The 20,300-nt window shown below is 40.1% G+C and overlaps 2 protein-coding genes across 3 annotated transcripts; both read left to right on the forward strand.

Moving 5' to 3' along the window:
- The first annotated feature begins 309 nt into the window (after positions 1 to 309).
- pth4 (parathyroid hormone 4) lies at positions 310 to 4,730 on the forward strand. The gene is made up of 3 exons (XM_074651521.1): positions 310 to 518; positions 2,268 to 2,356; positions 3,943 to 4,730. The coding sequence occupies exons 2-3, from the start codon at positions 2,271 to 2,273 to the stop codon at positions 4,211 to 4,213; spliced, it is 357 nt and encodes a 118-aa protein (XP_074507622.1). The 5' UTR covers positions 310 to 518; positions 2,268 to 2,270; the 3' UTR covers positions 4,214 to 4,730.
- A 1,615-nt stretch (positions 4,731 to 6,345) lies between these two features.
- On the forward strand, positions 6,346 to 20,018 carry cept1b (choline/ethanolamine phosphotransferase 1b). 2 transcript variants are annotated; one of them, XM_074638719.1, is made up of 10 exons: positions 6,346 to 6,558; positions 9,193 to 9,498; positions 10,656 to 10,830; positions 11,645 to 11,792; positions 11,890 to 12,031; positions 13,905 to 13,989; positions 14,319 to 14,450; positions 15,562 to 15,720; positions 17,098 to 17,223; positions 17,944 to 20,018. In XM_074638719.1, the coding sequence occupies exons 2-10, from the start codon at positions 9,305 to 9,307 to the stop codon at positions 18,064 to 18,066; spliced, it is 1,284 nt and encodes a 427-aa protein (XP_074494820.1). In that variant the 5' UTR covers positions 6,346 to 6,558; positions 9,193 to 9,304; the 3' UTR covers positions 18,067 to 20,018. The 2 variants fall into 2 exon arrangements, with proteins under 2 accessions (XP_074494820.1, XP_074494828.1); XM_074638727.1 differs by lacking the exon at positions 6,346 to 6,558 and adding an exon at positions 7,783 to 7,927.
- The last annotated feature ends 282 nt before the right edge of the window (positions 20,019 to 20,300 follow it).

A 20,300-nucleotide genomic window follows, 5' to 3' on the forward strand; every position in this document is an offset into this window, starting at 1 on the left:
GATTAGACCAGAAAATAGAAAAATGATAATCCCTCAATTGAATTTCATCCTCCTTTTCAAAAACACCTGATTATGTGAAGAGCATCTGCGAGTGTGTAAACCTCCTCCCCTGTCACACCAAGGTGCAGGAGGCTGTTTGGGATTGTATTCTCACAAACAACCCGAAATATGTTTGATATTTTTCACTACAGACGCAAAAACCACGTCAGAGAGATGATGACGGAGCTGAGGTTTGTTTCACCAGCAAATCAAAATGCCCCACTTTGAATTTGTTGTGACTCTTAAGCCTGATTGAGCTCTGAATCTTGTGTGTGTGTGTGTGCGTGTGTGTGTGTGCGTGTGTGTGTGTGTGTGTGTGTGTGTGTGTGTGTGTGTGTGTGTGTGTGTGTGTGTGTGTGTGTGTGTGTGTGTGTGTGTGTGTGTGTGTCAGGGGGCTTTATAAAAAGGTCTGGATGTCGAACCTGAAGTCAGTTTAGTGTCTGATCATTAGAGGAGCTGCTGTCACCAACAGGCACAATGTAAGTAGAGCGATCATCACTTAACGGAGCCCAAAGTGTGAATTTACTGTGTGTGATTCATTCTAGTTCTTTAGTTACGCTTCTGTAATCTGTGTTTCCTTCTATTCTGTTAAAAGGTACTTTTGTAAATGTGGTGATTTGTGTTCAACTTGTCCATCTGTGTGCAACAAACTGCTCTGTGATTCTTTCAGGCGGCACATTTTCCAGTTAAAGTTGAAAAAGTATGACTTTATAAGTCTGTGTGATTTATTCCTGTTTGTTTGATGTCTACACATTTTTAGGAAAATGCTACTCATTGTGCCTTTAACGGGAAATTTAAAAAAAAGAAATGGAAAATTGAGGAATAGAAAATCAGATTAGTTTCAATTTCTGTTTGTGGATTTTGTTGACTGACTGATGGCTGGATGACGCACTGAGGTCATTCTGAGACGTTCTTTTCTGCTTTGATCAATCGATCAGCTTGCTTGTTGTCCAGATCCACGTGATTTGAAGACCTTTCTCTGCGTAGACCCGTAGGGACATTTACATGTATCTTCGGAAAACTGTAATTCCAGTTAGAGAAGGGAGAAACCTGAACCCCTGATTGGCCGGTCATCTTGCCCACCATTTTTTGGTTTTTTTTAAATAATTTTTTAGTCCAACAGTTCAAAGGTAGAAAATTGTCCAAGATCTTAATTTAAACTAGATCAAAATCTATCTGAGTATCAAACACTTGAAAGAAAAAGGCTGTGAAAATGTTGTAGTTTGCTTCTTCACAGAAAACAGCAGCTGTGGTCTCTTTGGATTCTGATACAGGCTGATTCAGCCCGTTCTCATTCCCAGAGCGTCAAATACCAATGCTTTGTCACAGCCATCTGTGTTGGCACACAAGGCACCCTTTAGCACCGGTATGAGACGCACCGAACTTTCCATTAACTACAATGTAAACCCAGGCTTTCATCCAGGAGACTGCTGTTCATGTCCCGTGTGTTACGTTTCACTTTCACGTTACAATCAGCTGTTCGTTTGTGTCTCGTGTTCAAAACGTCAAATCACATTTTCACTGTAAAAACTTAAAAGCGTGTTGTTTTTTCCTAAACCTAACTAAGTGGTTTTATTGCCTGAACCTAAGCACGTGTTTTTGTTTACTTCACAACATTAAGCATGCGTTTACTGCGACCAAAAAGAGTGACGCTGAGGGGTCTGATAAAGCATCAGTATGTGACGAGTTGGGATGAGAACGCGTTGGCAGCTACAAAATAATGCAGTGTCAATGCAGAACAGCCCAGTCGCACAGCAGCTCTTGAAATAGTCACGAAATTTAATGTATTGATTCATGAACATAGACACGAATTTCAAATTTTTTCCGTGATGGTCAGCACAAAATCAATTCGTATGTAATCAACGTCCAATTGTGAACCGGAAAGTATAAAGAGAAGTGAACGTGTCCGTACACAAATTAAATAGATTCAATTTCATGCACGACCCGTCTTACAGTATATTTAGGTCATGTGTGGGACAAATTCAAGAAGGCAAAAATGCAGAGTATCTATACACTAACTGTACCGTGTCTACATCATATGACTGAGGCTGTAAATAGTCACATTAGTTATTCAAATATAACAAGCGATGAAAATCTGTGTTTGGTTGAGCCGGTCACAACCGGTAGACATATGCAACCAATGACGAGGAGTTGCAAGAAGATATCTCTTCACTTTTCTTTCACATGAAGAGATTTGATGTGAGTGTTTCTTGCTGTGTTGGTTTCAGAAGATGCAGATGTCCCACAGGCCTGTGCAGTGGCTCGCTGTCATGCTTCTCGTCGTCTTTACAAGTGGCCAGTGTCAACAGAGCGAGAGGTGAGACGCCTGTTCCCGTCTATTTCAATATTTTTACAGGTGTAAAGCTGTGAATGATTTTGAATTGTTTTGACACAAAAAGTGGAGTAACTATCATAAATGTAGCGTTAGGAAGGTGTTTGTTGTGCATCAGCTGTGGCTCAGAGGAATAATTTGAAATATACGGAGAGCCAGAATCACAGCAAAATAAAATGTCCGAAAAAAACAAATTCCTGCTCCCCAAAAGAACATCACAGCTCAACTCATTGTGTGGCTGAATGTGCTGCACAATGATTCTAACAGTGGTTGCATCAAAGCATCCAATTGCTTTTGGGGGGTAATTACTGAGCAAAATATCCCTGAAATGTGAAAACGATGAAATGTGATTTCTATTTTGTATTATGGGGGATGTTCAATTCATGCTTGCTGATGTTTTTGTAATTGCCCAACTTGAAATTACCAACTAGAAACCACATTAATTTAGATAGATGGTTTTCAAATATACATACTATACTATAATACTCTTAGCAACATGGGAGTGGACATATATGCTTGCTTTATGCAAATGTATGTATATATTTATTACTGTAAATCAATTAACAACACAAAACAATGACAACTATTGTCCAGAAACCCTCACAGGTACTGCATTTAGCATTAAAAAATATGCTCAAATCGTAACATGGCAAACTCAAGCCCAACAGGCAACAACAGCTGTCAGTGTGTCAGTGTGCTGACTTGACTATGACTTGCCACAAACTGCATGTGATTATCATAAAGTGGGCATGTCTGTAAAGGGGAGACTCGTGGGTACCCATAGAACCCATTTTCATTCACATACCTTGAGGTCAGGGGTCAAGGGACCCCTTTGTAAATGGCAGTTGGTAGAGCGGGCGCCCATATACGTATCTGTCATTTTAGGTAGTTGTTATCACGCTGATGTATGTTCAAGTGTTAATTTTTCTAATACATTTGGTTTTAATTCGTAATTTGATGCTATAAAAAGGGGATGAGACGTCATGATTGACAGCTGTGAGTCTCTCTCACTGACAAGCTGCAGCCGTGCTCAGCTCCTGATTGGTTCAGGCGGATGACCTCCATACCGCAGCTCCAGCCCCCCGATCATTACTGTGCAGACCCTGGATTCAAATTATGTCAAATTCTCAGGTAGCTCCTGTATCCGGAATATTTTGGCTTCACTTCGGTACAGTAAGAGGAAGTGGAGACGTGTTGTCCATCTTTATTTACAGTCTATGAGGCCTACATGTATTTTGAATTTGACTCTGTATTTGGATAAAATGTCTGATATCTGAGTGTTGTTTGTACTGTGAGGAAGATAGATAGATAGATATATAGATAGATACTATACTATACTATAGATACTATATACATTAGAAAGTGTGCAAATTAGTTTTTTTATTATTAAATGCAATGAGGTAGTGTGAGAGTAAAACGATGTTCAAATTCACCACGTGCAAGGTTATTGAAAGAGCAAAACAGAGTGGAGTATGTTTAGACAGAAAGTTCTCTGTCAGACTGAGGTGAGGTGTTGTAGATTTCGACCTGTCCTGAGGGTGTTCCTGTCTCTCTCCTCCCTCTCACTGCAGTCGCCGAGCTGTGACCGAACACCAGCTGATGCACGACCGCAGCCGAAACATCCAGAGTCTCAAGAGACTCATCTGGCTGTCGAGCGCCATCGAGGGTCTCCACACTGCCCAGACCAGGTCTGCTGCTTTCGAACCCACAAAGGTCCTGAACCTGGCTCTGAACCCAGCGCTGGTCCCTGCTGCCGGGAGTCCCCAGCCCACCCGGGTGCAGAGCCTCCTGAGAGACTTCTTTAACCCCTACCTGACTCAACAGCCAGACAGAGAGGCCTAACAGCACTTTAATGCACAAACATGAAGCTACTGTACTGTACATAAAAAATAATTATTTGTGTCCATTGTTTGTCTTTAGTGCCAAGACACCCATCCAGCTGCAGACAAGTCCAAATGTCTCCAAGAGTTTAGAAGCAGATTACATTTTAGTTATGAATAACTCTTTGAGTCTGAGCTTCCTGAAGGTACACTTCATGTACGATCACCTCACACTTTCATCGAGGGCTGGGCGATACAACCAAAAATAAAAATGTTTTCAAGCAACAATTTCAATAATTTTTTCCCTATAAGAAACAAGAAGACTAAAACACGACTAAAATATCATATTTTAATGTGTAAAACAGAGCTTGTACATGTGGCCCATTGGTCTAGAGGTATGATTCTCACTTAGGATGCCTGCAAGTTCAGATTTCAAATCCCAGATGAGCCCCCCATGTATTGCATTTCATCATCTCAGTACCTGTAGGCCTACTTTGTGCAATGACAATAAAGTTGAATCGTGTGTCACCTGCATATTACATATTGTACAGTAAACCTGCCTTATTAAGACTTTTTAATGGATCATCTGAATGCTTTCAGTTAAAATTGGTGCATTTTAATGGATAACAGTCTCTTAAAATATACAACTGTACAACTTTCACCTTAATTAAAAATGGATTTCAGTATTTTTGAAGTGTAAAAACCCCTTAAAATGTGCAAAAGAAAACGCATTACAGGTAACTACACCCCGATTTGTACCTTAAAGGACCTGAATTTTCCGATAAAGATGCAAATTTGAGGTTAATTAATGGTTAAATTAATGGATTGATGTGGCGAGATAATAGTTTATCTCCACAGTTCAAAGATCTTTTACTTTGAGCTGATTGTACCTTTCCTCATAGTGGTTTATGAATGGATTATCCTACTGATATAAGAGGTTTTTAAAAGAAACAATCCCATAAAATGTACCAAATGGCTTAGTATTAAAGGTGCAGTGTGTAGGATTTGGCGGCATCTAGCGGCGTGGTTGCAGACCAACAGAGTACCACTCCTCCCTTTCCAAGACTGCTGTAACGTGAGCCGCCGAGTGCAAAACCGTGGTGACGCCGTTCACCTTGCTCAGAGGTCATCCTTAATATAACTACACTTCTTTAGGAGCAACGGAAGTCAGACAGGTTTTGCACTCTGCGGCTCATGTTTACACAGTTTCACAAGTGTGAAACTGTGTAAACTGTGTCTGAAACTGTGTCTGAGAACTACAATGGCCTTCAGGTAGGCCTAACGTAAAAATGCTAAAGGCTGTAGGCGACAGCTGTAATTTCATCGCCAAAAGATTAGAAGCTGCTTCTGTCAACTTATGTCTTCAATCAAGGACTCATTGTTTTAAACTGAAATTTTTGTCAGCCTATCACTGAAAACTGTACCGTGCTAGAATGGGTATTACAAGTGTCCAGATCTGTGTTTTGTCTTAATTTAACTCTCCCCAAACCACCACAGCCAAACTAATACCATTATTACCACTTTGTAAGATTTCAAGATATTTAACATCCTTAGGTGAGTTCAAAGTGAACAGCCGTAAGACCAGATCACAGGATCACAGAGCTGTGCTGGTTAAACACTCACACTCAGGTAGGTACTTTATTAATCCCCGAGGGGAAATTTCTGAGTTACAGCAGCAAAAGATAGAACAAGCACACAACAAGATTAAGAATAGAATAAGAATAATAAATAAGATAGAAAATAAGCATTAGAAATAAATACTCTTAAAAGCTGGTTAGCAAGTGCCAGTACTAATGTCCAATTTGTGATGCATGTCTGACTGCACTGCTGGATGGATGAGTGACAGTGTGTGTGTGTGTGTGTGTGTGTGTGTGTGTGTGCGTGTGCGTGTGCGTGTGCGTGTGCTTGTGTGTGTGTTAGAGAGAGAGAGGGGGGTGTTATTTATTTAGTCCAGAGATGAGTTAGAGAATTACTAGACTAGTAATACAGTCTTTGTCCTGTGGAGAGCAGAAAAATGCCTTGAAGAGCCTGAACTGCCCGAAAAATCAGACAAGAAGAAGAAGGAGGAGGATGTCTGCCTGGGAGACCTGACTCAGGGCACAAAGTCATATCCAAAGACAGATAACCTCGCGAGATTTCCGTGATGGCTAACGTGAAGTAACGTGAACTAGCTCGCTGTGTGACAAACACAGTGACACCGGTCGTGGTGATCCACCTCCAGCTCTCCAGCTGCAGCTGCTAACGTCCTCCACAGAGAGACAGTCTGAAACTACGCCACCGACAGAGAGAAGTCCTGTCTGCGGCTTGAAGCGCCTCACCGCCTCTCGGACTGTCCGCGGCTCTCCTCGTCCTTTAACCGGCGGCCAGGTCAGTCTGCTGTTACCTAGCTACCAGCTAGCCGTTAGCTGTCAGGGCCACGGCCTATAGAAGGAGGCTGGGACACGCGTCATCAACACGTCATAGCTGCGGGGGTACCACACATGCGCAGTAAAGTCTGGTCTGCAGTTCAGTTACACTGCGCATGGCAACAAAAATGTTTCTACCTCAGTTTCATTGTTCATCATCTGACCCCTGAGAATTATTAGACTAGTACAGGGGTCAGCAACCTTTACTATCAAAAGAGACATTTTAGGCAAAAACACAAAAAAAAATGTCTTGACCCGCAAAACATTTGAGCATTGTGATGAAGGTAACACAGTTTATAGTCTAAGTATATAGTATATAAGTCTAATGCAGTGAGGGCCAAAGTGCAAATGTACTACAGAGTATTCACGAGAAAAAAGTCTTAATATAACTTGAATAAAGTCATAACTTTACGAGAAAAAACATCGTAATATTACGAGAATAAAGTCATAACTACGAAAAAAACATAATATTACGAGAATAAAGTCATAACTCTACGAGAAAAAACATCGTAATATTACGAGAATAAAGTTATAACTACGAGAAAAAACATCGTAATATAACGAGGATAAAGTTATAACATTACGAGAAAAAACATCGTAATATTACGAGAATAAAGTTATAACTCTACGAGAAAAAACATCGTAATATAACTTGAATAAAGTCATAAGAGCTTGAGTAACACTGCGCATGCGTCATACCCCTCAACAACAAGACCAGTGACCCATCCTCCTTCAAAAGGCCGTGGTCGTCAAGCTAACGGAAGCTAGCCGCCGTCACCACGGGAGATGTCACTATAGTACTCTCTAATTAATCAATATATTCAATGGGCCATGATATTTACAGCAATGCAAATATGAGGAAGAGAGTGACTTAAAATGATTAAGCTGACACACGTCTTCCGCAGCTACCAGCCCAGCTAATGCTAATGCTAATGCTAATGTTCACCACCAGCAGTACTGATGCTGAGCTAGCATGCTAGTAGCAGCTAGTAGATGCTAGCTCAGCACTAGCTGGTAGCAGGTCGTTGTTTCTGCTGTCGTCAGGAGCTCATGTGTTGCTGACAGTCACAAGAAATAGTTTAGTAGACACGGTCTATCAAGTTGATCCTTCACACTGTCTTTGATTTGCACAGTGAAACAGCTGATTGAACCCTGCAGATATATGCCCTTTAGTGCTAATGTAGGCTTTTATAGATGTAGTCATGTGGTAGATGTAGGCTCCTGATGGAGGCTGATCAAAGGTGCTGACAGTAACACGTGTGACAGCTCAGAGGGTGACTGACTGAGTGGTGGAATGTAACTAAGTATATTTACCTAAGTACTGTACTTAAGTGAGTATTTCCATTTTTTGCTACTTTATATTTATACTTATACTTCACTACACTTATGAGGGAGATATTGTACTTTTTACTAGATTCATTTGCTAACTGTTGTTACTTTGCAGGAATTCAGAATCTGTTGTTCACTTTGCAAATACAATTTATTTATTTTTAAAGGTGGTAAACATATAAAACTGAGGTATGATGATTATTGTGTATGAAACATTTGGAACTCTGTTTTTGTTTCTGTTTCTATTTTGTTTTTGTATAGGCTAAACCCAGTGGTAAAATGGTTGCTTATTTGAATATGCTATATAAAAAGGGGAAGTATAATAAGCTTAAGATCCAGCCTACACCTTTTTGGTCAATATTTTTTTGTTATACCGTGTATTGGTATTTATTCATTTTTATGTGCATTCTTTTGGGAAAACTGTTAATAAGGACAGAAATAAATTACAGATAAGACTTTATTGATCCCTTGTTACCCGGCAGTATATATAGTAAAACAACATTAAAGCAATGTACATAATAATGCATCAATAATTATAATTCAATAATATAATATACATGATACTGAAATGGCCCATTCTGCATACATTTTTAAAGCCAATACTTTTGCTATACTTTTACTTAAGTACGATTTTGAGTGCAGTAGTTCTGCACTATGGTATTGCTACTTTTCCATGGTGCTTTTTTCATCACTGTTAATCATTCTCTCCCCTGATATTAAAAAGGTGTTTTAGTTTGTATTATGATTTATACACCATGACAATAATCCAGATCTTAAAGATATTCGCTACTCATTAAATGAAGTCCACTTACTCAGAATATCTAAGAAACAAACTGAATCACTAGAAAAACCACAACTGATGAACTGTCGGGGGATTATTATGTGGTCGGGACGAAATTAATTGGAAACTGCTTTGATTATAATTTTTTCAAGCTAAATCTTCTCCCATGTGGGGATTTGCTGCTTTTCTTTTTTATCTCATTGTAAATTGAATGTATTTGGGTTTTGGACTGTTGGACGCACAAAAACAAGATATTTGAAGATATCACCTTCAACATTTTTCTCAACATTGTGATATTTTATAGACCAAATGATTAACAAAGAAATACATAAACTGAGAACATAATCATCAGATTGATCAATGATGGAAATAATCATTAGTAGGATCTTTAGTAAAATGCTTTGTGGGTTTTGTGAATCTTTATTCATATAGTATATTGTGATATTTTCACAGGACAGTATTGTGATTTATGGTTCTTGTTCCCAGGTATTGTCCAGCCTCATCCAGCCCCACTGTGGATCTTTAGCCCCTCCGGCAGGACAGTGGCAGAGGCAGAGCCAGAGCCATCGGGGACCAGACCAGCAGGCAGTAGGGCACCATGAGTGCGACGGGGCAGCAGCAGCAAGGGGGGGGGCTGCGTTCTCGCCGAACCCTTGTCCGGGACAAGGACCCTGGGCAGGGCATGGGCATGGAGGCGGCCTGCTGGCTGGCCCCCGGAGTGCTGCGCAGGCTGATCGAGCTGCCCTCACCCCCCCTGTCCCGACACCAGCTCAAGAGACTGGAGGAGCACAGGTAACGCTGAGACCTGCTCTGCTGACTGAGACAAACTGAAGTAAAATCGTTATTTAATGTTATGTCATAGGCCTCTGTCGGTCAGGGTGTGACCATGATTGGCGCATCCTACAGATCTGTCTGTCTGGTACAGCGTCTCTTGTGACTGAAAAGCCCTATGCGAGAGTGGCAGTCTCGATCACAGAGGTCGCATCTGTTTGTGGTTTCTGGTCTGCCTTCGTTGCTGCCCTCTTTGTGAGTTTATCTAGTTCTCTGGTTTAGCAGTGATGTATGAAACCAAACAGTAATGCCCAGAGGTTAAGCAGTCTGATATGGATGGGTTCAGTGTGTGTTGAATAGATGGCATCATATGTGGCTCTCCTGTATGAAAGGGGTGTTTGTTTGAGACATCATCAAGCTTTGTCCGAGGGGACACTTCAAACGTAGTTGCTGTTGGCTAAGCGATTTAAGGAAAGCATGTACTTTTTGTTATTTATTTATTTTTCCTGACAATATTGACTGTAGTTTAAATTTTGATTATTTTCTGCAAATTAAGCTCCAGGTCTGTTTTTGTGGTCTACAGAGTTTGAAACAAGATATGATTCATTGTACCCAGTATTTTCACAAACTTAGAATCAAGTGAATTCACATCTATGAAGATATTACATTAATGTTATACATAAGGGAAAGAAGGAGGGGCATCTGGCATAAAACCTATGCCAAATCAAACAACTGCACAGTTGTGGTCGAAATGGAAAAACTGCCAGTATCTCATGTCCTGAAATGATTTCAAATTGGGCTGATAACACCTTAACCTAACTGTTGATGGCTCTGCTGCGTAGCTGCTTGAGCTAACGTTAGCTTCACAGTTCTGAATCCTGGAGGTCTACATTCAGAGCTTCTAAGGTGATCGGTTTAAAACGGTGATATGATGTGATTAAAAGTTTAACGGGACTTCTGGGATTTTGACCCTCCTGACTGCCCGTTGTCCTCAGAGCTACCTGCTACCTGTCTGAAATGGATGTGAGGTGATCACATAAATTATTTATGTAGAAAAAGATTTGCTTTGACTCTTTTTTGAACAGCAAAAAAGACAAAGCTCATTACTTCTGGGGGGCAGGTAAATCCTCAGGGTAAAGTCATCAGGGTCCTCATCTGGCTGTTGTCCGTCCCTGCAGGTACAGCAGTGCTGGACGCTCCCTGCTGGAGCCTCTGATGCAGCGTTACTGGGAATGGTTGGTGGGACGAGTCCCCTCCTGGATCGCCCCCAACCTCATCACCATCATCGGCCTGGCCACCAACGTCTTCACCACCCTCGTGCTCATCTACTATTGTCCAACTGCCACCGAACAGGTTCGTCTGAAACAACGTTACACTGGACGGTCTTCATGTTAAAACATATTGAACACGCTACAGTTCACGTTTTCATTCACTTATTAACTTTAGTTGCTTTAACTTTGCTGTGTTTTTTATCTGTATTAAGCTACTGTCAATGAAACTCTAAACTTTCTGCAAATGTTTCCCGTTAAAAGATCACCAGAAAAGGGAGCCGCTGGAAAGAATTAATTAATTAATAAAATCAGTATTTTTTTAGTAAAAAGACACACCTGGAGCAGCAGAGAGTGAGACTATGAATAAGCATTCACAGCTAATTAAAACAAGCCGATCAGAACACAGGGAGACTTCTTATTAGAATATGATCAAATATTGGGAGATTAGAGATTAGAGATAGAGGCCTGGCTCAAAACTTAGCAAACAAATACAAAATGAGGTTTGGAGATTTGCTTCGGGTAAAAAAGTTTGTTGCTGCTACACTCACAGTGTAGCAGCAACAAACTTTAATACTACAACACAGTGTTGTGTATTGACAGTATTTTTATCATAAGCTATTTCCCCCGGCTGGTCTTCTGCATATACTGCTCAGCAGCCAGCTTTGGGCAAATCTGATTACAGGGACGTCTTATATTAATGGAGCAGCTCCAGGAAACAGATCTCGAACACAGCAACGACAAGGGACCCCTGACTACACGGATTGTGATTTCATGTATTGATTTATACAGCTAAAGGCCTTTCTGGGTCACCTGATCAGACGAGATCTGATTCAGCTATGATGTTTGCAGTTTTCGAGGTAGAGTGACCCCTCCTCTAAATGAATGTGTTGCTTCAGGCTCCTCTCTGGGCGTACCTGCTGTGTGCCGTGGGTCTGTTTATCTACCAGTCATTGGACGCCATCGACGGGAAGCAGGCCAGACGCACCAATAGCAGCTCTCCGCTGGGCGAGCTGTTTGACCACGGCTGTGACTCCCTCTCCACCGGTCAGTTTTCTCCTGTTTGACTTTGTTCCACTGCGTCTCAGTGAATCTGAAGCCTTTTTTTTAAACATTGCCTGTGTTCATTTGTTTGTCTCTGCAGTGTTTGTGGTGTTGGGAACTAGTATAGCAGTGCAGATGGGCACCAACCCCGACTGGATGTTCTTCTGCTGCTTCGCCGGGATGTTTATGTTCTACTGTGCCCACTGGCAAACATACGTGTCGGGAACGCTGCGCTTCGGCATGTGAGTCAACAAAACTACTTGGTTTTGTTTTTTGTTGTTTGATGTTTTTGGTTTATTTGTTCTTTTTAAAAGCAAAAAGATAATTTCCAGCCATTTGTCTATCAAGTTTGCTGATCTCAGGAGTTACAATTCAGTCTATAGCAGGTCTGAATGTTATTTGTCTATATTACCACCAATTAGATACAGAATTTTAGTACTGGTTCCAAAAGAATAAAGACATTTCCCTCACAAAATATACAAAGAAAGAGAAATACAAAGTAAGTGTTGAAAAATTCAAGAAACATGAACATAGAGTAGATAATAGTCAATTAACAAAAAAACAATTGGAAAGATTTATATAAAAAATATGTACAATATATCTGTTTTGAAATTAAAGAGCTGTACAGTTGTGTGCATTGAAACAGGTTAGAAGATGGTGAACTGTTGAAACATTGAGTTAAGTGGTTGTGAAAACACATTTTGTTCACTTTCTTTATTAAGAAGAGGATCAACTAGTTATACTTTAGCATTAGTGATTTCATTAGATGATAGCGGTTACATGTGCAGTCTTGCTGGAGTAAATGTGGATGTATTATTCTGTGTGTAGATTTGACATAACAGAGGTGCAGATCTGTCTAGCAGGATTACAGATGCTCACAGCCACTGTGGGTCCCTGTCTGTGGAACATGATGGTAAACCTCCTGGCTGCCACTGCATGGCTCACTGCCGCCTCCTTCCACAACAACCGCTGACCTCCACAGAGTCACATGTCTGTTCTGCTTAAAGTGCAGTCGGTAAAATACGGCTCTTTTGTAACATCAGCTGAAGGAAACTGTCGGCAAACTGCGTGATCTCAAACACCTAATGTTTTCATGCAGATTCTAAATTCTAAAAAAAGGGGTCCCTTGACCTCTGACCTCCAGATATGTGGATGTAAATAGGTTCTATGGATACTGACAAGTCTCCCCTTTACAGACATGCCCACTTTATGTTAATCACATGCAGTTTGGAGCAAGTCATGGTGAAGTCAGCACACTGACAGCTGTTGTTTCCTGTTGGGCTTGAGGTTGCCAAGTTATGATTAGAGCATATTTTCATGCTAAATGCAGAACCTGTGAGGGTTTCTGGACTATGTTTGTCATTGTTTTGTGTTGTTAATTTATTTCCAATAATGAATATATACAGTACATACATTTATATAAAGCAAGCGTATTTGCCCACTCCCATGTTGAGTATTAAATACTTGACAAATCTCCCTTTAAAGTTATTTATTTATTATATTCTAATTAACTGACAGCCCCACTAAAAAATAACCAAAAGATTAATTGATAATGAAAATATTTGTTAGTTGCAGACCAGTGTAAACACACATATCCAGACAGTCTTCTCTTTCTGTCTGAGAGCGAGGTGTTCAGATGAATATCAGTTTCACATCTGTGTTTTCAGTACAGAGTTGGAGCCAGGACGTGGTTAGCTCAGCCTAGTTTAGCATAAAGACTGGAAACAGGAGGAACAGCTCGCCAGGCTCTGTCTAAAGTTAAAAAACTACACCTACCATGACCTCTAAAGCTCACTGAATAACACACTGTATCTCATTTGTTTAATCTGTAGACAAACAGAAATGTAAAAACAATATTGACTTCCCGGAGTCTCCTCTGCTTATTAAAGAAAAGAGCCAGTGAAATATTACAGATTGCATCTTTAATGCAGCTACTTTCCTGCTGAATCCTCCAAATGAAACGTGTGTGGTGCAGCAGCAGCACACAACAGCGTCCCATCAGCTCGGCGTCCAGCAGTGTGTTGTGGAAGAAGGCAGCAGGATGATGACTGTGTGCTGCTGGTAGACGTCACTAATCCTCACTGTCAACTCTCTGCTCTCTCTCCTCCCGCTCAGCATTGATGTGACTGAGGTGCAAATCTTCATAATAATCATGTATTTGCTGGCCGCCGTGGGAGGATCTGCTTTTTGGCAGTCTCTGGTAATTGTGATCGGTTCTACTTCCTACAGATTTAAGATTAATGAGACTGATGATGCCATAATTATGAAATGATCTTTATGTGATGTTGCTCTAACAGTTTTGATTTACTGTAATTGTTATCATAAAATACAAAGAATGTGACTCTGAATGCTTTTACCATTCTCTAACGTTACTCATGATGCTTTCATTGTGGGATGTAAAGGTGAATGTGCTCACAAACTACAAAAATAGCCTGACAATTACAGTACAATCAACACATGTTGTGACGTAAATGTCTGTGTTGTATTATCATTCCTTAATTTTCTTGTTTTTGGTGTCTTGATTCCTAGATTCCGATCCTAAATATCCAGATGAAAATGGTTCCGGCCATCTGCACTTTTTTAGGAGCCATCTTCTCCTGCACCAATTACTTCAGAGTTATTTTTACGGGAGGTGTGGGCAAAAATGGATCCACAATAGCAGTAAGTCTGGAAACTTCAGTGCTTCTCCTCATAAGTTGGTGATCAGAGATGTCCAATCTCCCAGAGTGCGACATGTTAGAGTGTGGATATTGTATTATCACAGATAAATCAGTATAGAAATGCTTCCAAGCAGCGTCTTTGGGAGATGTTAATGCATGCAGAGTGTAGAAAACAAACCAGAATGACGCCTAGTTCACACCTGCACAGGGGGGGTTTCCGTTGTTCGTGCTCCACACAAGCACTGTTTAAAAACAATCTCCGTCCATATGAAAACGCAAAAACATAATTGAATCGCTGTCAAGGCCAGTGGGCTGATTGGGCCATACACACTGGGATCCTATCACAATTGCAATATTAGTCAAAATAATTAGATATTTTTCTCAAAATCGTTCGTCCCTTCTGAAAATGTCTATATTTCAGATAAGTTATTTAGTTAGCCCTAAATCACAAATTTGCTTTAGATTTTGTGGCAGTAGGATTTGACACCCCCCCCCCCTTGCACAGTGCAAATCTTTATTTGACATTATTTGTTAACAAGAAACCTGTCTCTATTAGACTGGCCGATATTAATACTATATACTGTTTGATCCAGATCGAGCCATTACAACCTTCAGTGTCCCATCACTGACGCCTTCTTGCACCCGGTCGTCAGAGCTGTTGGCAGGCTTCTCATTTCTACGTGTTATTGGCTGTAGTTAATTAACACTCATTCTGTTATTTAGCCAAACTAAAATCGTTGGCTACTGTCTGGTTAAACATTCATCTCAAGCCGGTGTCCGTGTGCACCACCACTTTGATATTTAGAAAGAAGAGTGGACAGCTATACAGTGGTTATTGCTAAATATTGTGGTACGTTTGGAGGTTATTCAATGGGTCCATTTGACCTCCTCCCTGTCAACCAAACCCTTAACTATATAAACATAATGTGCTTGAGTTCATTTATGAGCAGTGTCACGGTTTTATTATATTGCTCCTGGCACAGATACCAGCAGCTCAAAGTTCCTGACCAGAATAAGCAGATGTTTGTTACATCAGCATCAGTTCATATTACAGATTCTGTTTCCGCTGACATTAACAGTCTGTGTCTTTGTTTTTGTGTCTCTGTCCTCAGGGAACCAGCGTCCTCTCTCCAGTCCTACATATTGGTTCAGTTATAATTTTGGCGATGATGATATACAAGAAGTCTGCTGTCCAGCTCTTCGAGAAACATCCGTGTCTTTATATCCTGGCGTTTGGCTTCGTCTCGGCCAAAATCACCAATAAATTAGTTGTAAGTCAAACCTGCTTTTTACTGTATAAAAAAGAGGTCAAACACAATGCTGTGGTCACAGAAAGATTAGTCTAAAAATGTAAAAATTTGTCATTTATCATGTCAAACTGACTGAATTAACATGGTAATTTTTGTGGTTTACCGCTACTTCTCCTGGAAAATGACAGATGTTCATAAACATGTCAGAAGAGTTTAGTGAAAGATACCAAATATTGAGAAATTTTAACATTGGCTAAACTAATAAACTTTTGTTGCTTTATGAAACATGAGTTCTCGGTAGAGGACTTTTGGATAATCATTGTTCATATCATAAAAAATATGAGACTGTTGACAAAGTTAGCAACTAGCTGGTGGAGAAAGTGTAACATCTGGTAAAAGACATTAATGAGACTTTTCTCTAATTTCACCTGTTGCCTTTTGAACTGGTTTGTATTATCATGAGTTTGAGTTAATTGTATTGCCATCATAATAAAAGTCGTTAGCAACGAGCGTTAGTGAGCTCATAGTGCAGAAAGGACAACATTCAACACAGTGATACTGATAAAATATACTTTGCAGTGCCAATGGTTTATCCTTCAAGAGTCAAAACGGCCTGAGGGAATGTACTTGTTCTCACAGATTTAAAACAGAGCTGTGTTTACTTCCTCACAGAGGGGACTTTCCTTCACAAGCTGGCACAGTTTCGACAACATATGTGTGAAATTGGAACATATCTTCCCTTCAAACAGCTTTAGGATTTCTAATTTCCACTTTAAAGTTACTGTGAGGGACTTTTTACTGGTTATGAAACAGTCTCTATTTAATACTGATGCCTCTATACGACCTACAAAAGCAAACGACACCATCAGCGAGAAGATTGGCTATTTCTATACAGTTATTCATCGGTGCCACTGGGTCAGATTCCGCACAAAATCAGACAAAGTCCTTCGGCTCAGACTCTAGTGGGACCCAGATCTGGTTTCACTGCAGTCTTCGATCTGCAGTCGGAGCTCCGGCGGGAGGTGGAGAGCTCCGGCGGGAGGTGGAGAGCTCCTCCGCCTCGCTCTGCGGGTCTCCGCTGGGAGCCAACACCGACACCACGCTGCTGGAGGCCCAGGCCATATTACTGGGCCCGCCGGAAGGAAGGGAGGCACGGAAGAACTACAACCAGGACTGCGTGGGTCAGACTGTCAGACCCTGCTGCAGTAAAATGGGAGGTTTTCTAAAGGGAGTCTGGTGCTTGGAAACACTACCGCTTTTGTCCACAGGGACCGCCAAAATCAACACATAATGAAAGTTCCTCATAGTAACTTTAAAGTTAGCAGAGAGTTTAGTGGCTGGACGTTAAAACTATTGTGTTGTATAAGATGCTGACTGTGTTTTTCTGTCTGTCCACAGGTAGCACATATGACAAAGAGTGAGATGCATCTCCACGATTTAGCCTTCCTGGGACCGGGACTACTATTCCTGGATCAGTATTTCAATAGTTTTATTGACGAGTACCTGGTGCTGTGGATTGCATTGGTAAGTACACACACGATGCTAGTTTTAGATAAATGTACTCAGTAATAGTAAAAATGATTAATTAATTATCAAAAAGGACAAGACAAATGTCAGTTTCTTCTGTTCAGTGTGAGAGTTCAGCATATATGGAGCATAGCTCCAAATCGGAATCCTTTTATTATGATTATGTGACCGATATACAAAGTTAAATTCTGAAACATACTACATGACATTAAGTCAAAATTATGATTTATTAAAGGGGCTATACAGTATGTAGGGATCAGAAATTGCTTGTTAACAGTGACACCTGGGACCGTTAAGTCAACGACAGTCAGCGTCCGTCAGCGTCCGGTCGTTCTCCTACACGCTTGGCACATGGGAGAAACTTCAGTTGGTTGCAATCTGCAACCTCACCACTAAATGCCACCAAATCCTACACACTGCGCCTTTAAGTTAAAAGTATGATTTTGTAAGTTGAAACTGAGATATGACACTGAAATACAAAGTCAAAGTTATGAGATATTGAGTAAAAATTATGATACTGAGATGCAAAGTCAAAAGTATGAAATAATAATTGTGTTTTATAAATTGAAACTACGAGATAGTAAGTCAGAACTATGAAATGTCAAATTTCTGAGATAATAAGTAGCTAATTTTTCATTTCCTGTCAGCAATGTGTTTCCTCTGTGTGTTGAGTCGAGTTCCTGTTTGACACGTGTGGGTTTTTTTTCTCACCTACAGATCATTTCCTTCTTTGACTTGGTGCGTTACTGTGTCAGTGTTTGCAACCAGATTGCCTGCCATCTTCACATTTTCGTTTTCAAGATCAAGCCTTGCTCAGTGCTCAGTTCAGCTCCTCACTGAGGACACGCCGGCCATCACTGACTCTGCCCCTCCCCGTTAGTCGCACTCATCTTTTCTTCCCTCTGTTGTCCACGTAGAGATGCAGAGGATGACGTGGTGTAAAAGTATGTGCTTCTGCCAACTGAATGTGAGGACAAATAATATATATTAAGATACTGGAGTATTACTGTCAATGTTTCTTTTCACCAGTGCAGAATATGTCTCATCTTCTGCCCCAGTAATAAGACTTCTCCTTCTGACAAACTCATGAGCAAACATTTCAGGAGAGTACAGGTGCTACTCAGTGTGTTCAAGGAGAGAAACTTCAATGTGTTTTAACTGTTCGTGTGCAAAGAAAAATGTATAGGAAACGAATCAAACTCTTTGCTTTTCATGATTATAATTTTTGTAATATTTGCATAACTTTACCTTTTTGCTATTGTAAATACCAAACTGTTACAGTGTCTGTGCTTTTATTTTAAGTTAAAAAGCCCTGCTTTGACACATTTATAATCCTTCATGTATTTGATTTTAAAACAACTTTATCTCCTGCACATTACACGAAACTGTGCAGCTGATCAGCAAAACTGTGGTTTTGGAGGAAACTTAATGCCGACTTCAGAATGTTGTTGAACAAACCTGCAAATATCCACTGCCAATGTTTTTAGTTCCAATTGTCGACTGAAACCACATGGTGAATATGACACATGGGATTTTTTTTGGGGTGCTTTTCAGCGATTTTGTGTGTATTTATTGTCACATGTTATATTAGTTGCTAATATATTCATTGCTAATTTGGTTAATGCTTCATGGAGTCTACACTTTATTATTTTTATTGTAAATAGATTAAGACACATCATGCACAAGAGGGAGCCACAATTAGATTTCAAACATGTAACAAAAATATCTAAACTCAAAGGTCCACTTACTAGCATTCAGAGCTGTGCAGTTGTGGATGAAAGGTCCGGAAGCTAGTAAGAAGACCTTTGATGCTCAGATTTTCCCACATTTTCCAGTTGACAGGAACAAAGTTCAAAACACATTTTTTGTTCACTCCACCAGCCGTCACTCTGCCACTTCACAACCCTCGTCTCCACCTTTTATTATTATTCGATATTTTTGTAATTGTCAACAAATCCTATGAAAAGACCAAAACCAACATTGTGTCAGTCCGTCTCTCAATACTTCGTGACTTGATTTGTTGGGAGTCAAAATGATAATCTACAGTGTGTGTGTGTGTGTTCAAGGTGATGAAGGAACATGTCACTCGGTCACACTGATTGATGTCACAACCGAATCCATGTTTTGAAAACCTGTTCATTAATAACATGATCTGGTCGACATTGTGTTTCCCCCAAAACAACATACTGTACCTGGTAAAGCAGAACAGTTGTACGTGAACTCGATGTGTAGGAGATGAGGTCACACGATGACATCACAGTTTTTAAGGTGGTGACTGATGAGAATCAGATCAATTTTTTTGTCCCTGACGGTTAATAAAAACCTGTTTTATTTGAAGTGGCTGCTGCTCACTTTGCCTCCATCTACCAACATCATCTGATACTGTTGCAGCCCCTCGTACTGAGGGGGTGTTTAATGTTGCTGCTTCTGAAGACAACCTGTATTAATGTGGAGATATTGTTTGTCCTCAACAAGAGAGATGAGTTTCTTGCTTTTGCATATTGTGCCTATTTTTTCATTTTATTTTTTATTTCGTCAAACAGCTCCATCTGCAGATGAGCACTGAGCCTCTACAGTTTGTTTCAAATGTTCAAGATCTACGATGCCAAGTGTTGATTGTAGTGAGAGTCATTATATGAACTGGATGAGTTCAGGTTCAGGGTGGTTTGGTCGTAAATTACAGTTATCTGAATGCTGTTGAGAAAACAAAGCCTTACACACACGTTAAAGGATCACTAACATAAAGTTGGAGCTTACGAGAAAAAAGTCAATGAGAATAAAGTGATTACAAGAATAAGGTTTCAGTATTTTGACAATAATGTAATATATAGAATATACTCACAGTTGTTTTTGAAAGGCTCACTATTATTGGAGAAAAAAAAAAAACATTTAATGTGTGAAACAATAAAGACAATATTTTGAATAAGAAGAAAAAGTTGGAATATTATGAATAAAGTCGTAATTAAAAAAAAAACATTGCAGTATTTCAAGACTAAAGTTGAAATACTTTGATAAAGGTGTCATGATGAGACTATAGTTGTAATTTTGAAATAATAGTCAAAAAATTCTCAAAG

Source organism: Sebastes fasciatus, chromosome 1, assembly GCF_043250625.1.
Source record: "Sebastes fasciatus isolate fSebFas1 chromosome 1, fSebFas1.pri, whole genome shotgun sequence".
Taxonomy (NCBI): Eukaryota; Metazoa; Chordata; class Actinopteri; order Perciformes; family Sebastidae; genus Sebastes; species Sebastes fasciatus.

Bases quoted from the DNA above. Each gene is read 5' to 3' on its own strand.
- cept1b (XM_074638719.1), top strand. From the start codon at position 9,305: ATGAGTGCGACGGGGCAGCAGCAGCAAGGGGGGGGGCTGCGTTCTCGC. The intron at 10,831-11,644 runs GTTCGTCTGAAA...GTGTTGCTTCAG, and splicing joins GTCCAACTGCCACCGAACAG to GCTCCTCTCTGGGCGTACCT. The intron at 12,032-13,904 runs GTGAGTCAACAA...CCTCCCGCTCAG, and splicing joins GGAACGCTGCGCTTCGGCAT to CATTGATGTGACTGAGGTGC.
- pth4 (XM_074651521.1), top strand. From the start codon at position 2,271: ATGCAGATGTCCCACAGGCCTGTGCAGTGGCTCGCTGTCATGCTTCTC. The intron at 2,357-3,942 runs GTGAGACGCCTG...CTCTCACTGCAG, and splicing joins CAGTGTCAACAGAGCGAGAG to TCGCCGAGCTGTGACCGAAC.